This window comes from Formica exsecta, unplaced genomic scaffold (assembly GCF_003651465.1).
Source record: "Formica exsecta isolate Colony F162 unplaced genomic scaffold, ASM365146v1 scaffold331, whole genome shotgun sequence".
Taxonomy (NCBI): domain Eukaryota; kingdom Metazoa; phylum Arthropoda; class Insecta; order Hymenoptera; family Formicidae; genus Formica; species Formica exsecta.
The window spans coordinates 38,025-58,216 of NW_021850562.1; the positions used below are offsets into that span (position 1 = coordinate 38,025).

The following is a 20,192-nucleotide window of genomic DNA, read 5'->3' on the forward strand; positions in this document are numbered from 1 at the left end:
ATATAATAATATATAATTAATAAAATAAATTCAAACATGCTTTCATAAACGCTGAGGGACAGAATCGTCTTGAGATTAAATGTCTTCTATGCGAGTATAACTGATGATTAAGAATGATTTATTATGAGTGATTTCTTTCTACATTTCTTGAGGTCATCATGGGTGAGTGCGTGCTTCTTATCTCAATGGAAGTTCATTCAATTAGACGCATGGAAAAAGATACTTTATAGCCTACACAAGTAGTAACATTCTTATTTGTTTAATATAATTTTATTGAGATCTTTCAGTTTTCTTAATTTGCATCAGATTTTATCAACATCTAACGAAACTTTTTGAGTAATATCCCATAACAGCACAGAAAGGTGGACATATCACAAAATAATTTTATTGAAACATCGCAATATTGCAAATCAGTTGCGAAACATTTCTTCACGATTGCTGTAAGATTGCAGCAACATATTAAGATATCAGCTTCTTGTAATATTGCAACAAAATATCATAGCAATTTAATTCATACAGCAAGAGGTTGCAAAAACATTAGATAGATATTTCAATGTAACAATGGAATATTCCATATACATTGCAAAATAAAATAAAATTCATTTTTATAACAGCTTGGATTTGAGGGCAACACATTGTTGACGATCTAAGGAGACAATTTCTCACCTTTCAACGACGAATTTGTTTATTTATTTAAGTTAATTGTTGTTGATCTGTACTGCAATACTAATTTACATTTACGTTCTGACCAAGTTCTCACATACAGTCATGTCCTTTTATATTCGTTCACTCTTGCTTTTCAACAATTTAGATTTAAGACTCTTATACGAACGTTCGTGATAACCATCACCTATTTAACCATATTTTTTATACTGAAGAAGACTAAGTACAGTCGAAACGTTTATGTTATTTGATTAAAGTGAATTGTATATCACTTATGAATTTTTTAATTTAATTGACACCCATTTCGTTGCTCGTTAGTTGGTCCATTTTAACTTTTATTTATTTATTGCATTGCAAAATATTACTACAATGTTGTTACAAGATTGCAGTAACATTAAAGTGTCCGCCCAGTAACATTGCAATGTAACATTGCAGTAATTTTACAATGTAACATATACTTGTAATAATGCAATGCATTACTGTGCAAATTTATTTATAGTAATATAATAATATATAGTATACAGATGGTTTTCATCTTAACATTTATACGTTTTCTAAATTGCCTTACATCTGTAGTTACAATACAAATATGTATATTGTATGACAAAAACACTTGATGTAACGTAATTACATTAAATAATAAAATAATTTAATTTAAATAATTTAATTCGTAAAATTCAAAATTTTATTTATATGGATATTATACTCTATTTTACATCTTAAGTAGACAATAAACGAATGATTTTAACCTTTCGGACTTATCTACTCGATTTCTAAACAATCAGTCCAATATCTGAATTCCCTGTGTTGGGATTGTATCAGAAATTGAACTGATAGGAATAATTATTACAATCTTTTGCTAGCATGCTAGCTGCTCATCTTTGCAAGCTTTATATACTTCTCATGACTAAAACGTAAATACGAGATAGATAGAGCATAGCACGCCATAGAGCAGTAAGCGAATAAACTAGCGATTATTAAACATTGTTTTTTGTAACGTTTCTGGAATATTGCTGTAATATTTCTAATGAATTTACAGTTATATATTCCTATAACGTCTCTAGAATATTACATTGCGACTTGTAAAATTGTAATATCGCAACATAACTAATTGTAAAATGTGTTCAGTGCTGTATGGGTATAATATACTACTAACAATAAGCAAAACAATCCAATACAGATTAATATAAATTACAGTTCCTTGGACAAGCAACAATAACAAGACAATGAGACTGCTCATTGTTTTGATGCTCTTGTATTGCTTTTGCATCAATATTGGTCATACCAGGGAGATAACGTATGTAATTTATTAATTATTTAATTTAGAAATTGATATTTTAAATATGTTCTTCTTTTTTCAAATTTAGTTTTCAGAATATTTCGTTATATTTATTCTATGTCCTATAAATGATTACATCAAATTTTATAGTCACGAAGACATTAAAGATGCAATGTTGAGCTTAGTACATATGATGAGGGAGAATACAGAAAAACTCGAAAGGCACGAAGCAAGAGAGCGGCAGTTGGGCGAGCAATTAAAGAAAACTATAACTATCTTGACGAAGCGTGTATCCGCTGTGGATGGTCTAAAACTGCAGCTGAATAAATTAGATGAGAGGATCTCGGGATTAGAGCATCTGTTCGCGCAGGTCAATCATTTACTTAATAAAACGAGCAAGAACATTATCTTTTATAGTGAATAAATAAATAAATCTCGTCTTCTTCCGTTCAATTTTTTTAAATTATTGCGATAAACCCTCTTTTCTTATCCTTTTGTACCACCTGTTGTAGCTTCAATCTTTACTCGCTTCTCCTTCCTCTGCATTTCTCTATATATCTTTTTTCTCTCTATCCTATTTTTTGGAATGTTAACGATGTTTTCTTTCCCACGCAGAGAGATGAGAGAGAACGCATACAAATGCAGAAGACGATGGACAGTTTGGAGGATTTGGAGAGCCGGTTGGAAGGGTGGCTTACGGATATTGAAAATAAAGTTGCAGAAATAAATAGTCGCCCAGAAACTACATCTATATCGAACAATAATTTTACCGATATTCTCAATAAATTGAATAAGATCGAAAATAATTCGATAGAGGGAATTGCAAGGCTCAAAGAGGATCTGCATAACAATGTGGAAAAGATGGATAGAGAATCAATTACGTTAATGGGGAAGGCACATACAATTTTCTTAGAGGTAATCTATTTGGGAAAATAACATACATCTCTTATATTTTCAAAAATATAAATCGCCTGCTGAGTTATATAGGTGCAGGATGTAGCCACCAGGATTGAGGATATCGAGAACTCTCTAGAGAAGATAAAACAGCTGACGCAAACCGTTCAAGAGAAACCGTCGGAGCGACAAATGGATTTGGCTCCAACCTTTGACGAACACATCAAGACATTATTGCGAGTGCAAGAGTTAATAGAGAATTCTTCTGAAAGATTACATGAATTACCCAGGTAATTTTATATCTGAAGCTCTCATGATTAAATTTGAATTTGTGTGACATTACTAACATTTAATATTTTAATGTTTCAATATATAGGATAAATGAAGTGCAGATGCTCCACAATGAGACGCAGGCCATGTTGCAGGAGACTAAGCATGCGTTGAAGGATATCGTTACAAGGGTTGTCAATAATATCGAGGATAGAATAACAGAGACCAAAGAAGAAACGAAGGATTCAGTGGCAGCATTACGGTAAATTTTTTTTGTCATCTCGAGATATCATAAATATTAAATATTTTCAATAAATATTAAAGACGGGCAAATAAGAACCATACGCTAGGAAGAGCCAAAATTATGCGAATCTTCTTAAATTCACTTACGTTTATTAATTATATAGCTAACGATATAGCTAATAATTGCATCCAAAAAACCAACCGCGAACTTCTAGTTTGAAAGTTTTCCCCTCGATGACAGAGTCGTTGGAAAGGACAAAGCAGACGCCAAGTATCAAACTCCATCCTCACAATGTGAAGTCCGAAGTAGCACCTGAAACACGTCGAAAAAGCGAGATCTATTTTATTCATATTGTAACCGTTAACAATTGCGTCTCGCTTTCGACGTGTTCCGGGTGCTACTTCGGACATCGCATCGAGGATGGAGTTTGATACTTAGGGTGCGTTCGGGGAGACGCTATTAGCGCTAACAGCGTCGTTCTATCTTTGTTACTTATTGAAAGTTGAACAAGGACAGAACACGCTCATAGCGCTAAAAGTGTGCTCCCCGAACGCAGCCTTAGTGTCTGAGTCCCTCCCAACGACTGTCATCGATGGGGGACCTCTCAAAATAGAGATTAGCGGTTGGTTTCTTAGATGCAATTATTAGCTATATTGTTTTAAATTACTGAGGATAACCCGATATGGGACCAAAACGTATAATTAATAAACATAACTGAATTTAAGAAGATTCACATAATTTTGGCATCTTCCTCCCAGCACGTGACTCTTATTTGCCCATCTTTAATATTTATTGATATTTATTATTTAAAATCTTATATACTAAGTTATCGTTAAATATTGTCTTTTTCATTGAATATCAAATATCATCTTTACATTAAACAAATAAAAATCATGGTCAGAAGACCATATTTAACGTTGAATGTGAGTCTAAATATATTGTATAATCTTTTTTTTTTGAATAATAAAAATAGCTCCCATGAAACAAAACAAAAATTGATAAATACTCTTAAGGAGCAAATAGCGGATGTCCGTGCAATATATCAAGTTATAAAATCATACAATTCGTAAATATCTTAACGGATAAGCTTTCGTAAAAAACATTCTCATATAAATAACAATGACAAAAGTGGCGAATCGCAAAAAATAAATAACATAAATAATGAATGCAAACGTTTCTGTCCTCGACTCTCTTCAGTGGTACATATAAAAAATAGAAAAAATACAAACGGTCAAGCGATAAAAAGTCAGAAAGTGTCAAATATGTGTTGCTATCGCTTATGGACATTCCAAAGTCGCATAGGTCGAGATTCATTATCCATCACAAAGTTTTACCCAGAATTTGCGAGAGGAAAAATTGAAGTCAGACAAGCGCCAATGGAAGGTCCATATAGCAAGCGTAAAATCAAAGCCGTGTACGAAACTCGCATAACAGTAACGCTTCGCGTCATAACTTAAAATTTTTTTTTAATTTTGAGCCTTTTTTATGCTATAGGATGGACTTGGCTAACAACGCAGAACGTGTTAGCCAGGAATTACAGGATCTGGAAAAAGGTCAATCCGTAATGGTTTCCATGGCTGATCATGTGTTAGATACAAAAAAAAGGGTAGAGTATGGCGTACATCAGATCTTACTGGAAATGGGCGATCTAGTAAAGGCACAAGGTATCAATATCAACAGCACTCTTAGTCAAAGATTCGATGGAATCTCGAACGACATCATGGATAATCAGAACGGTGCCTTAGCAAACCTTACTAGTAAAATGGAACAGGAAATGAATAAAGTAAATGATCTGTTACTTGCTCACTGAGCTAGTTGCCGGGATTTATCGCTACTATCTTTTTTATAGGTCTGGCGACAGATCAACGTGATGTACCAGCAGATGTCAGAGAGTGCACGAGCTTTAGACAAATTACATCAACAGAATGAAGCCTACGTTAACGGTACGACATCTACTATGGGTGGAATGGAAAGTAAGGTAACGATAAACATAATTAGATTAAAAAATAAAGAAGATTAACGCAAAATTTTTCTAAAATAAGTCAGATGACACTATATTAAATTATCATACATGTATTCTGTACTTCAATATTTCTTACGTCATTGCTAAACTAATCACGAAAATCTTGCAGGTTGGCGAAATAACAAAACGTATGACGGAGATAGATGAGAATTTGAACTATCTGCTCGGTCGCTTGTCCTTAGTGACGCACGAATTCAATCAGATCAAGACAGGTTTAGGAAAAGCGTTGGATAATATCAAAGCTTCTTTTAAGGTGGTCCAAGAGAAGGCGTTAGACTTGACCCATCCGGGTCCTCACCCGCTTCCGGAAAATTACAAGAACCCGAACGAATCCGAGACCAGAAAACCAGACGGTAAGCCTCTATCGGATTTTGAAAGTCATATCTTCAACATACTCTCTAATTGACTACAAGATTTTTCCAAAGGTTTCTAATTAATTTCCTTTGTTCATTAAAACAATATAAAGTCCTACAAGCACAAAGAACTCTCGTAATATTTTTTATGGTTTCCAGCAACAAAATTCAACTTTTGAAAATTTTGTTGCCGTTAATTTCTTTATTGCGCAAACTATTTGTTTTAGTGGTGACCGTAAAGTAAGCCCTATCCGACTCTCAGATTAAATGATTGATTTGGACTAATCTCAGCAGAAAAGATAGCTTTTTATCATCTTTAGTGAATTAACATCCAGTACCGCCACCAGCATCATTATTTACCATCATACTTATTAGAAACGATTGTAAGATGTGCTGTCATTTGGAAAACTTTCGAATATATTCATGTTCTTAATCTTTACTTTTTATGTACCTTGGTTCAAAAATTTATATGAGAAAAGCTAATGAACCGATTTAATTTATTAAAATATAATATTATATAAGAGAGAATGTAATTAGAAAACTACATATGTTTTATGCAAATGCATTTTCATGGAAGATTGACAAAACTTACAAAAAATGTTAATTTTTTTGTCGGAAGGCTTTAAAATGCAATTTATATTTTGTATAATACATATTTTTAGCAACTATTTTTTTCCACGAACTAATAATGTAAGTCTTACGTAAAAAAAAAATATATTCCAGATAATTTTTAACAGATTTTAACAAAATTTTAGTTTATAGATTAGTATTCTATATATTATTAATATTGAAAAATTATGTAACAGAGCCTGATCCCAATAAGTAAAAAATCATTAATGTAACGTTTTATTAAGCCTGCGTTTCGATATTCACCGCCAGTACTGAAAATCTATTGTAGTTTATATATATACGTCACGTACACTATAGATTTTCAGTACTGGCAGTGAATATCGAAACGCAGCCATAATCTGTATTTAATAATATGTAATGTTGTTAAGTTATGTAGGTTTTAACATTGTAATCGACGTTATTATGAACAAACTTAGACATCGATTTTAAGGTTTTAATAATATCGAAATGGGCATGCCTTAATATTGTGAATAATGTTGCATGCAAATGTTTTTTTATAATGTATTAAAATAATAAAAATAATAATGTTTTGAAAATGTTCCGATACTCAAAAATACCATATTATAAAATAATATGTTTAAAATATTTATAAAATATTATGGCAGAAAGAGAGAGAGAGAACATTAGGTAAATTTACATAAAATTAATATTACATATTATTGATTTAATGTTTCTTGCTTACTGGGATGTTTTTTCTAAAAAAAAAATCAATTACAGATTTATAAAAAAATCCATTATTATAATTTTAATCCATCATTAATATTTGATTTGCAGAAACAGAACATTTTATGTTTCTTCTATATATACGTCGTAGGCAAGTAGTTATTTTAGGGCTGTGTTCCGATATTCACTGCCAGTACTGAAAATCTATAGTATATGTGACGTAAACTATAGATTTTCAGTACTGGCAGCAGGGTTGTGCCGTAGATTTCAAAATTACGTCTACATGAATTATTTACGTATTGTCTACATGATGTTTACATGGACTTTTTTCATAGACAATGTAAACTATGTAAGCTTTATAAATTAGATGTCAGAATGCAAAAAAAAAAGAATGATTATATTATAAAATAGGTAATGTATATGTATATGTGATTTTAGTAAAGTAAGGCAAAGAAAAACGTAACGCTATTGTATAATAGCCTTTTACGATTTACGTTTTTCTCTGCCTTACTTTACATCCACGACTATGATAGACGTATCGTTCTTTGTCATCAGCCTTTGGCTGCTTAAATTTCAGTTTGTAATTATGTTTCAAGCATGAAACATAAAAAACTAAATATAAAGAAAGTCTTGGACAAACTACCCAGATTGCAAAATGCTAGCAGTATGCCAGCAGTATGCCAGCAAAATCAATCATGACTTCGCAGCAGATTCCGCTCAGCTGCGTCCTCATTAAACTTAATTTCTGGCAGCACGGCTTGCCGATATAATATAACAGAGAAAATAGAGCAAAAATCGAGTATTATTTGCTATTACGTCGTGACAGCAGATATGTAACAAATATCAAACGAAGTCTGCCATATCAGATCTGACGGCAGAAAAGCGGCAGAAATCAAGCATGGTCTGCCGTTACAATGTGACGGCAGAAACGCAGCAAAAGTCGAGCATTGCCTGCTGTCATAATGTAACGACGAAAACACAGTAAAGATAAAACACGCCTGCAAAGCATAATTTTAATATTCTGAGTCCTTTGTTAGAATCCAGAAATTAAGCTGATAAAAATAAATATTATGACTCCTGTACACAGGACACAGGACGTGGCAACGCTTGCCGTGTCGCCGCGTTCTGTGTGCAGGAGCCATTACACATTTTTAATCTTGTTAACCGCGCTTTGCGATCTTTATATTTGCCTATAACAGAAACTTGATTACAAGATAGATACACGTCATATAGCGGTAAACGAAAGAACTGTAACTTGATACAGCATATCTTAATATTGTGATTCTACCATTATTTTATGACAACAAATCATGCTGTGTTTCTGCTGTGTTTTTGCTGTTATCTTTTGAAATGGCAGCGCATGCTTAATTTTTGCAGCATTTCTGCCGTTACGCCGTGCTTGCAGATAAACTCGATTTCTAACGATATTCTGCCGATATAGCATGATGTGTCATGTTATATTCAGTTTTTATTTAGCTTCTGTTGACATCCCAGCAAGCAAAATGATGCAAACTTTGCAGCAAACCCGAGCATGCCTTTACAGCAAAATTGTGACAAGGTGTGTCCGTAAAAAGCTCAGCTTTTGCTGGCAAGACTTGTCGCAATAGTGTGATGCACATTTTGCGCAAATAATAGAGCAAATTTTGCCGTGCACGGCATGACAGCAAATTTGTGGCAAGAACAGGACAAACCTTGATGTGTACGGGATGACAGCAAATTTATGGCAAGAATAGGGCAAACCTTGCCATGCACGATATGATAGCAAATTTGTAACAAGATCAGAACAAACCTTGCTGTGCATGGCGTGATAGCAAATTTGTGGTAATTTTCTATACGGGGTGAGTGATTCAGGACTTCTGTGACAAATTGTGAGAAACGATAAATCTCGCAGAGAGGACTATTTTGTGAAACAATCCGTTCTTTGTTTGACACGTCGTTTTTAGAAGTTATGCGACCGCGCAGGCAAAGTCTTAGATTTTAGATAATTGAAAATGAATTTATAATATGATGAATATATGAATTTTATAGGCTATCTGGGATATTGTGCCAACACGCAATACTTTAAATCTATTGTTTTTATGCTAAGAACTTCTGCTTAAATTTTGCAGCATTTTTTGTAGCATATAATGATGCAGAGATTGTTTGTTTTCTGTTACATTTCTGCCGGCACTAATTGAAATGGCAAATCATGCGCGGCTGCTGCCAGAGTTCTACCGATATAATATATGTAATGCATAATTTGCAATACGCGTGATCGGGCAAACTTGGCTATCTGGGTATATTCTATAGATTACTCATTGTTGACATAGATGACATGGTACACATAGGCTACGGTCGAGAAGACGCTAGAAATGCTTCGAAGCATTGCATTAACCAATTAGAATAAAGAAATCTTTACTCTCTTTGTCCTGATTGGTCAACCAAACGCTTCGAAGCATTTCTAGCGTCTTTCCGACCGCAGCCGTAGTTTACATTGTTTACGCGTAGACGTAGACTATTATAGTTTACGGATAAATGCCCAACCCTGACTGGCAGTGAATATCGGAACACGGTCTAGGAAAATAGCTTTTGACTAGACAAATGCTATCTGCCTGGTCAAATGGCTCTCACCCGTTTATTTGTGTTCAAATGCTATTTTCCTAGGCTGCCTGAACGCTTTTTAGGAAAATGGAAATAAATTTTATTTTCTAAAGCAGAAATACAATATAATATGGATATTTTGTCAATAATGTGTTTCAGCTATTTCTCGCAGTTCGTTTCCCAATCTAACTTTACTTTTAAAACTAAAAATAGATTTGGGTTAGATTATATCTTTCGGAAGTGGAGTCCCCCCCCCCCCCCCGTAGGGGAGGCAGAACCCATTGTATCCATCCAGCAAACACAGATACATAAATGTAACATTGCCATAATGAAACGGAATATAACAAGTAATACAACGTATTTGTTACATGTAACATTCACGTTAGTTGTAATTTCCCACTCATACAAAATTGCAGTTATATAACATGAATATAACATGTTACTAAAATGTTATATGATTGTTACTAGTAGTCAAGTAATAATCCACCCAAGTAGCAAACTGATGTCACAATAACAGTAAATTTTAGTCACAAAATGACCAATTACCCAGCAAACACGAGTATATAACTCTTATATTGTCATAATGAAACGAAATGTAACACGCAATATAACACGAATGTACTAGGTTATATACACGTTAGTAGTAATTTCCTACTCATATAAATTATAGTTATATAACGTTAATATAACACGTAAGTAACATGTTATATGATTGTTACAGTCATGTAACAATAATGCTCTCGGATGAACTGGTCCGTTGAGTCTGTTCTTTTTCACTGCACTTCCTATACTATAAGTTCCTATACTACCATGACGATAAATTTTGGTCACGAAATGACCAATTAGACGTCCTAAGTTAGGTCTTATGACACCCGAAAATGACGTTGATATGTCACATCCACGGGACGTCATTTTCTGACGTTTGTTTGACGACAAAATTAAGACCAATTACAGTAATAACCGGACAGAAATTGTCCGAATAAGTGAAAATCGAAAATTTATCTGTCCGATTTTGTAAAAATCAGTTCAATATCTGAATTCCCCGGTACGGGAATCATATCAGAAATTAAACTGATGGAACTAATTACAATGTTATTAACTGCATTTTGCAGGCTTTATATACGCTCATGACAAGAATATGAATACGGGTATAGATAGTGAATAGCGCACCATATAGCGGTAAGCAAATGAATTATATAATCCCAATATTAGTTACAAAAGGACTTTATTCGGACGATCATAGGACGTTTTCAAAATTACGTCTTTGGCTAGTCTAAGAAATGAGGTCTTTTAAACGTCAATTATTATTCGCCGACATTATAGACCAAAAACAGACGTCATTATGTCGTCTTTTGACGTTATTCTGTTACTTGGGCTGTTACATTACATATTACTCCCATGTTACATAGCAGTTATATTCTGGTGTTACATTGCATAAATAAAAGACAGTTATATAATCCCAATATAAATTAGGTATAACAACCGTTACATTACATGTTATTCCTATGTTATATAGCAGTTATATTCTGTGTTTGCTGTGGTAGACATTATAGACCAAAAATAGACGTCATTATGTCGTCTTTTGACGTACTCTGTTACTTGGGCAGTTACATTACATAGTTATTCCCATGTTATATAGCAGTTATATTCTGTTTGCTGGGCACGCATATACTTTACAACGCAAAACGAGGTCCACCTCGCAATTGTTGTATGGATGGAAAAATGTATGCGTGGACGCAGTGGGTTCCGCCCCCCCCCCCCTCTACGGGGGTCACCATTTCCAGAAGAATCGAAAAGCTAACCCAAACCTATTTCTGATTTAAAACTAATGTAAATGCAAATGTAAACAAAAAAATATAAATACGCAAGTAGAATATAACGAAAAGATAATACAAGTAACCATTTGTTTAAAGCTCGTGTCACACTACGCATTGCGGACTCGAATCGGATTTGGAGTACGGACTGCGAATCGTCATCCATCCAATCAGAGCGAAGTAGCCAAGGATCTGATTGGATGATTGACAATTCGCAGTCCGTAATCCAAATCCGATCCGCGTTCGGAATGCGTTGTAAAATAAATGAGCGAAAGCCATTTGACCAGGCAGATAGCATTTGTCTAGTCAAAAGCTATTTTCCTATCATAACTATTTGCCTACAACATATATACCACGTATTTTTTAAATATTATGTACTTTTTTGCACATATAAACATCTGCAATCTAATAATTAGTATAAAACGGACAATAGGATATAATTAATCCCCATCTGTATTGTAATATCAATAGTCTCTATGCAGGAAAGAAAACAGGACACTATATTAGAGTAGGGTATCATAGGTTTTACTGGAATGTTTATATTTCTATATTGTAACTATTTATAAAAGATAAATAAATCCCTACAAAGAAAAAATTTGGAACATTCAAAAAAGTAAATCTTATGAAAATTATATAAAATCATTGTTAACTTTACTGTTCTTATGCAAAGGTTATTAAATTCGGTATACTTTAGTAATGTATGTAGGTTGGCATTGTAAAACCGCGGTACATGTTTATTCATTTATGCGTTTCACCTCTTTCACTTTTGCACATATATTTGTCTTTATATATCCACATACACACGGGCATATATGCAAGCACACAGGCACACAGATATTTAATAATTGATGAATATTATATGTATGTGCCATGTTTGTGTTATAATAGTTCTTTATTTCTAAACGGTAGAAAATATTTTTATTTACGCAAGAGTGCAAAGAGGGATTGACAGAGTCTGCATGTGTTGCAATAATTAAATCTGCGTTCGCTGCACGCAAGCAGAAGCTTACGTTTGGAGATGAATTTTTATCTCTTTCGTTTCGATAATTCCATTTCTGACATATAAGTGATCATAACTCTTATAGCTTTTATAACGTTTATAATTTAAACAGAAGGAACCCAAAAATCTCCAAGAATCCAAATTTAACATTAAATAATAAAATTAAATACGTCTTTAAATTAAAAAAAAATAAAATTTATAAAACCTTTTTTTTTGCACAAGAAAGGTTGAAAATAATGTTCTAAAAGATTATTCACGAAGATTTGGAAGAACAAAAAAAATCGAGAATTAATATCAGTATAATCTTATTGTTAATATATTTTCAACGACTCGAGATATTATTCCCAGGGTGTTTCTTTCTCTCTCTCTCTCTCTATTCAAATCTTGTAAAAAAAGTTCCTGATCTTCCAGATATTTTTGTTCAAAATTCCAGGTAAATAGAATATTTTAAAGATTTTTTGGTGCATTTTTTAAAAATAAATTATTTTATTGCGTGCATTATCTAATGTTTTTTTTTCACTTATATGAAGGAAAAACACAGAGCCTCTTAAATTTCAAGTGCTAGATTTGTAAATGTATTTAAAAAAAACTAAATAACTTTCCTAAGAAAACATTTTTCATTTGCATATTTCCATTTTTTTATCACTAAAAATTACAATAAAGAATATGTACAGCATATTCAATATTTCGTAAGACATTGAACATATAAACTGAGATAGATATATTTATAATATATTTTAAACGCACATGAAATTAATTTTGCTTGTCGACTGTTTAATATGAGAGCAAAATTATCAGAGAAAATTTTTTTTTTAAATCCCTGAGCACCAATAAAATTGCATGAGAATTTCCTGATTTTTCCAGGTCCAAGAGAAATACCTGAGAATTCAAAATTTTCCATATTTTTTCCAGGGAATAGATACCCTGAATTATTCCAAAGATTCCAAAAATAATTTTTTTCGAAACAATCGCCACTTTGAACGTCTGAAAAATTGAAAGAATCAAAAGATTCGCGCAAATTACGAATTTGAGAATTACAATCTCTGAAGAGAGAGAGAAACTGGAGTTCTATAGACGCTCTAGATCGCGCTAAGTATATAACATATCTTCTAAGATCTCGACCAACGCACCTTCGTTTTGAGTTCAACAAATCGTTATTATTTACAATATGTATGTTTACAGATTAAAATGCTAATCACTTCACTTTAAACCAACTGTATGTAGTAAGTGACTGGCTGTCGAACCTAAAGTTGCATTTATGAGGACACGTTAGATACCATAGAGAGAAAAGATATTTTTATGCATATGAGTTTTCTTCGTATCTTCCATGCCCTCGTTTTGCGTATTCGAAGGGGCAACACATACGATGACCTCGACAATGTACCATTACATCACATTATATTACATTATACTTTGAGCTCCGATAATATCTTTTTACGCTATGTGAACTGTAGATAGAGACATACTTTAAAGCATAGATCCATTTAATCACATAATGGACGACGCGTTTTTTTTTCTTTTTGCATGCCTATGTATATGTTAAGAATTAACGACTAAACGACAACACTTGTCCGGTCTGTCTCCTCGTTTCGACGACATGCTGCAACAAGCTCATAATAAGCATCGATTAATAACATTATGTAAGTAGCTCTGTTAATTCATCACAAAGATTTATTCCGCTTTTTCTTCTGCGCCGATGATCTTTGGAATAGAAAAGAAAATGCAGATATTTTTATATTTGTGTCCAAAAATTCAAAGTTCTGAGGACTAAAAATGACTAAAACTTTCCACATTTCCAAAGAGTCAAAAGTGCAAAGGAAACTTTCTCCCGGAATTGACACCGCTTGATCTCTGCGATGAATCAACGTTACAATTCACTGCAGTGCTGAATTTTTAAAAATGATGCCTCATATATTTATGAACCTTAGAATTGGTTTTTTAATAAATAAGAGTCAATTGCACCAACAGCCATATTTAATTCCAGCGCTTTTTCGTTCCTACAAAAAAAATTAAAGAATTCAGTACAGTAAGCTGTGACTAACTTACTTTCTTCAAAATTTGAGAAAAGTCATTCTTTAATATGATTTTTTCGATAAGTAGGAAACTCTGATAAGTAGTAATAAAATATATAAAATCTAATTTAGTTTCTTCAAAATTTAAGAAAAGTCATTCTTAATATAATCTTTAAACTGCTGATTTCTTATCCATATTAAATTATGACATTTGAAGAATAAAAACAAATAAATAAACAAATAGGCTTAAGAAGCAACGGCGCAAATAACAAAAAAGTATTTTTTTAAATTAACTTAATAATAACCGCACGCTTACGTCTTGATATAACTCTTAAAAATAAACGAAAAATATAAATAGCATAAATAAAATATAGCAAACGTTTCAGTCCCTAACTGGACTCTCTTCAGTGGTGATAAATTACATACAGCAAATAAAATCAGAGATAGTCAGAAATTGTTCATCGACCCTACAAAGGCATGCCAACATTTGTCAAAATTCATCTACCACATAGTTTTTCCCAGAATTTTTTAATTTTGACAAATGTTGGCCTTTGGAAGGTCGATGAACAATTTCTGACTATCTCTGATTTTATTTGCTGTATGTAATTTATCACCACTGAAGAGAGTCCAGTTAGGGACTGAAACGTTTGCTATATTTTATTTATGCTATTTATATTTTTCGTTTATTTTTAAGAGTTATATCAAGACGTAAGCATGCGGTTATTATTAAGTTAATTTTTTTAAATACTTTTTTTTGTTATTTGCGCCGTTGCTCTTTAAGCCTATTTTTTTATTTATTTGTTTTGATTTTATGGGAGCTATATTGTTATTTTGAAAAATAAAATAAACTTTTTCTTTATATTCATCGAAAAAATTAGTTTTTTTTTAAATCTCACTCCAGTTCGATAATATATAAATTGCTAAAATATGCAAAAAACTCCTTTCCTAATTGTCACCTGATTGTACTATATAATAAATAAACATAATATATATCTACTCTATGTATTCTATAAATTTCCAAAATAAAATTGAATGAAAATAATCTTAATGACAACAGAATAAGTTTTAAAAAAGCTAATTACTAATCTACTTACTTTACTAATCTATGAATTGAAAGAGAAGAATCTATCTATTTCTCTCTGTATCTGATATTTGACAGATGTGTGCTATCAAAAATATGATAAAAACTAATTTAATTCAAGATATAATATAAAAATGTACACATAATTCCTCGTTTTTAAGATGCAATCATCTAGTAAGCAAAACGAAGAGATTAGTCTTAAGATTAGTTTTCTTAATACTTCAGAAAATAAATAAGGTGCATACTAAATTCTTAAATTGAATTTTAAAGCTGCAGATAACAGCGGCAAATCATCAATTCAATTTTTTTATTAAACATTTTGATATTAAACAATAGTTCAAAAAAATTTTATTTTAGATTATATATAATTATATATATAAATTAAGAATACTTCAAATTTCTCAATGAGAAGAATATATTACTATTAAAGAATGTCTTTAATAATTGTAAATTAAATGGCATTTTGACTGAACATAAAACAATTTAATTTTACATAATTTGTAAAAATTTTTATAATGGAGAGCAATAGAATATTGAGTTCTTTGACTTAACAGAGTACTAGTTGCTATAAACTAGTAGTCTAATGTAATAACTAATAATAGTTAATAATAGTTAATACAAACATGAAAAAAAGTGATTGACATTGATGCAATTAACTGTTTCAATATATAATAACATTGCTTCCATTACATAAGATATTACAAAATTTAAGCATAAAAATATTCAACAAAAGTTCGTAAACTCAATAACAAAAGCATATGCTATCTTTTAATTCCATACTTTTAATAGCTTTCTAAATATGATACAATTTAAAATTTCTTTATTCCTATCATAGTAGTGTTAGTGCATAATCTTTTATTAAGCATTAGTAATTAGATTAATGTATACAGTCTTTAATATCATTATATACATGACTCAAAAACAGAAAACTCCACAATCACAGCTCATGATTGATAAAAAAAATGTTGAATTGATATATTCAAAAAAACTCGCACAGAATAAAAAATTGCATATACTTTTATTATTTAGTCTCTCAAAACTGTAATGTTTTTATGTTCAAATTTTGTGACATTTATATATGCTATAATTCACATAGGAAATGTAATCGCACTATGTGCCCATGATATAACATACCTTATAATTCTAGCAGAAACGCACACAGCGGCAGAGAATCATCGCTCTTTTCCTTATATACATATACACACTTCTAATGCATAGAAACATTGTTCGCGAACGATTTAGCTCATTTTTAAAGCAACAAGTTAGAAAGTTCGCAACAAAGTCATAAAGTTTCGTACCTTACAGTCTCTTACTCTTGTTATCCTGTTTTTTATCCCTCTTTCTGTTTCTCATTTTGGGACAGTCTAAAGCTAAAGGTAGCAGAGTGTAAAAAAGGATGCAAATTTTTGCATGTGGTTGCTTGTATTCGTTAACTTCATTTATACAAAAGGGTCTCCTAAATAAAACTACGTAAATTCGGAGTATTGGACGCGTTATCGGAATGCATAGATTCATTCTTCCCTCTATCTTTTTCTTTCTAAATGCTTTCCTTAGAGCGTATCTTTCCCCTCTTCTACTGTCTTCTTTTTTCAATAGCGAGGTGGAAGAGCGCTGGATACTCGCATTTAATTCATTTTGTTTATAAAAGACGCGTATAATGCGCGCATACGCAGTGGCAGTTTTTTCATTTTTTTTTTTTCTGTCCCTTTATATTCCTTTGCGTTTTTTATTATTATTATTATTGTATTATTATTATTATTATTATTATTATTAAATATCGCAAATGTATATCACGTGAAAATGCGAGTTTAAAAAACTAGGAAAAAAGCATTTTAAATGTTTACAAAAAAATTAATTTCCATGAAAAAGTTACATAAATTTTAAATCTTCCAAGCCTTTAAATTCCAATATTTTTGGAACTGAAAAAACTTTCAATGATCTTAGTTTTTGTATTTTTGAATATCAGATTTAACCTTTTTTTTATTTAATTAATAATTATAATGTAATTTTTTAAGCAGAAAGTTTCCTCAAAATCTTGGTTTCCAATATGCAAATTACATCGACATAAACTCAAAAGTTTATATCGTATCATTTTCAATTTCTCTTGTCTAGAGAACTTGTGTAACAACCCCAGAGACTCATTGCCTCTTAAAGAAAAAAAAAGAGATATCCTTGCAGAACGTCAAAAACATGAACAAAACTTTAAAACACATATACACGCACAAAAGTGTCATGAACAGTGCGCGATATCGATTTTTGTCCACGATTGACGCGGATGGACAAATTTGCGAGGTATCCGACTCATTCTTCCTCAAGAGATTGTACTTTTATAAATCGACTAGCGCTTGTAGCGGCTGCTAGCTTGATTCACTCGAGGTGGACACGTATAGCTGACGCTTATCACGCCTTTGGGGGTGCGAGTGGTCCTAGCTGCTAGTAGAGGCAATAGGGCTGACTGGGCTGAGAGGGCTACGTGCTGAGTCCCTTAGAACACCAGTTAGCGTTACCACAAGCTTGCGACTACCAGCATGATCGCGGTGTTCGCCTAACCAAATGCCCTGCCATGTGCCTAGCGCCAGTTTACCGTCGGTGATTGGGATGCTTAACGACGAGCCCAAAAAACAAGCCTTTACATGTGCCGGCTATGAAACATTAGAAAAAAATTGATACTGTTTACTGATGTTCCAAATTATTTTGCTTATTTAATAGAGAACTTCAGAATCAAAAAAATTTTTTAATGAATTCTTTTTTAGACACTTATGACATACGCATTAAAATTAGAAAATGAATAGTTTCTTTCTTTTCTTATAAAAATAAGTCTATATTTCTTGAAAAATAATTATAGAGATTTATTAACACATTGTGAACCATATAAACTGAACTTTATAAAAGCCCATTTCCCGCATTTTCAGAACATATCTCATTATCATCTGGATGTATCCAATAAATTAAAACAATGGCAAGTAAGGATCAATCTCAAATTTTTCATCGCTATGAGTCTCCTATCCTGAGTCACTCAACAAGGAATGCACACATCTTTTCTTACGGCGTTGAAGCAAAAGAATCACTATTATTATTGTCATTATTATTACTATCATTATTGTTACTTATATCTTTTCATTCATTGTCGCTGGAACGTCTGATAAAACATCAGCATATAATTTTGCAACTGAATCCTTAAACTGATGCTGCATTTTTAAATAAAAAGTTCACAAAAGTTTAGTATAACCTACTAAAAAATTGAAAAACTTTCTTGCATATTAAGTTCTGAGAATGCACTTGATATAAAATGTTCACTTAATACCAACAAAATGCTTTCTTAAAAGAATAATTATTTATTAATTAATTATTTTATTACTTATCCCTTACGCACACCATATATAAATGTTTGTCTGATAATACCACATGAGAATGTTCAAAAGATGTCAATTGACATCTCTGGTCCTTAACACTTCAAAAATCAAAAATATCGTTTAACATGTCTGGTACGCAATGTATTAATATGCTATATAATTAGATTTAGTTAGTCCATTAGATCAAAATGCAAAATATGCAAAATATGTATATCATTGAAACTAAATATGGTAAAGTTATTCATTATAATATAAAAAAAATAATAAAATGAAAGAAAAGAATGGTATAGTTTTAAAAAATATCTTAAGAAAATTTGAATTTACCATATCATCAGGCCCTTCACAGCTATGTCTATATTCCAAACCTTCAGGAACTATTTTATTAAGCATCATTTCCATATCGTCTCTCACATCTGGATCCCAACTCTCATTTAACGCTAAACTAGCTGAAGTGTGGAGAACTATAGAAAAGAATTAAATGTAGCATTTATTGCTCCTTTCAAGGAAAATACACATATACATGTTATACAATGTAGTAATTACAATGATGTTAGATAAATAAACTATCAATTTTTAGCCATCTATAAAATCACACACAACTATTGTATTCAATCAGATTATTAGTAATATAGATTAGTGCTCACTTTGAATATGGCAGAGACCAATGGAAAACTGACAGAGTTCAGGGACCTGCCTGAGGATCTCCTCGGTGACAAGATGAACGCCCCGATGCTGCGGTCTGAGATTAATCTTGGTCTGGAACCAGCCGGAGCCGATTTGGATACCGCGGTTAGAGGATGCCATGGCTGCACACAGTTGAACGATGCAAAGGGAGGGAGGGAGAGAGGGAGAGAGAGAGAGGGAGGGAGAGAGAGAGAGAGAGAAAGAAAGAGAGAGAAGAAACCTGAAAGTTTCTTTTAAAGAAACTAGCTGATCTTTAGCACTCGATGGATTACTTCAAGTGGTCGAAGCAGGATTCCATTTTCCTTTCGATGTGTTTATAGATAATCTATCGCGCCCCAATTTCTCTGCCGAGTGCTCAAGCCGCGAAAGGTTAGGTTAAGTTAGATTAGGTTAGGAGAAAAATAGTACTGACGCGGTATAAGGAGAAAAAAGGGGGAGTGAGAAAAAGAGAGGTGACGGCGTGACGTATACAAGACGTACATATGTATACAAGGCGTGCACGCTTTCACGCGTAACGCATGAAATCTGTCACTGCGATACGAGTTGTCACTCACCTACCTATATTTACACGTAGCAGTTGAAGGTAGCGACAAACGTGCGTTACCAGACCGCAACCTCGTGAAATACACGTGATATATATATATATATA

The 20,192-nt window shown here is 32.3% G+C and overlaps 2 protein-coding genes across 6 annotated transcripts in view; one reads left to right on the forward strand and one right to left on the reverse strand.

Annotated features, from left to right (window-relative positions):
- LOC115238296 (paramyosin) overlaps positions 1–19,095 on the forward strand; it is a 24,015-nt gene extending 4,920 nt beyond the window's left edge. The window contains exons 2-10 of one of the 2 annotated variants that reach the window (XM_029811984.1): positions 1,861–1,960; positions 2,093–2,312; positions 2,558–2,857; positions 2,936–3,126; positions 3,213–3,368; positions 4,845–5,133; positions 5,200–5,328; positions 5,483–5,726; positions 18,419–19,095. In XM_029811984.1, the coding sequence (XP_029667844.1) occupies positions 1,861–1,960; positions 2,093–2,312; positions 2,558–2,857; positions 2,936–3,126; positions 3,213–3,368; positions 4,845–5,133; positions 5,200–5,328; positions 5,483–5,726; positions 18,419–18,453 (1,664 nt within the window). In that variant the 3' untranslated portion in view covers positions 18,454–19,095. Of the gene's footprint in view, positions 1–1,860; positions 1,961–2,092; positions 2,313–2,557; positions 2,858–2,929; positions 3,127–3,212; positions 3,369–4,844; positions 5,134–5,199; positions 5,329–5,482; positions 6,465–18,418 lie in introns of those variants that run through there. The other variant, XM_029811983.1, reaches the window with a different exon arrangement.
- Positions 15,250–20,192, reverse strand: part of LOC115238297 (UPF0047 protein YjbQ) — a 5,516-nt gene continuing 573 nt past the window's right edge. The window contains exons 2-5 of one of the 4 annotated variants that reach the window (XM_029811986.1): positions 20,102–20,158; positions 19,504–19,665; positions 19,184–19,320; positions 15,250–18,148 (exon numbers count right to left, since the gene is read on the reverse strand). In XM_029811986.1, coding sequence (XP_029667846.1) covers positions 17,933–18,148; positions 19,184–19,320; positions 19,504–19,663 — 513 coding nt within the window. In that variant the 5' untranslated portion in view covers positions 19,664–19,665; positions 20,102–20,158 and the 3' untranslated portion in view covers positions 15,250–17,932. Of the gene's footprint in view, positions 18,149–19,183; positions 19,321–19,503; positions 19,666–20,097; positions 20,187–20,192 lie in introns of those variants that run through there. The other 3 variants (XM_029811985.1, XM_029811987.1, XM_029811988.1) reach the window with 3 other exon arrangements.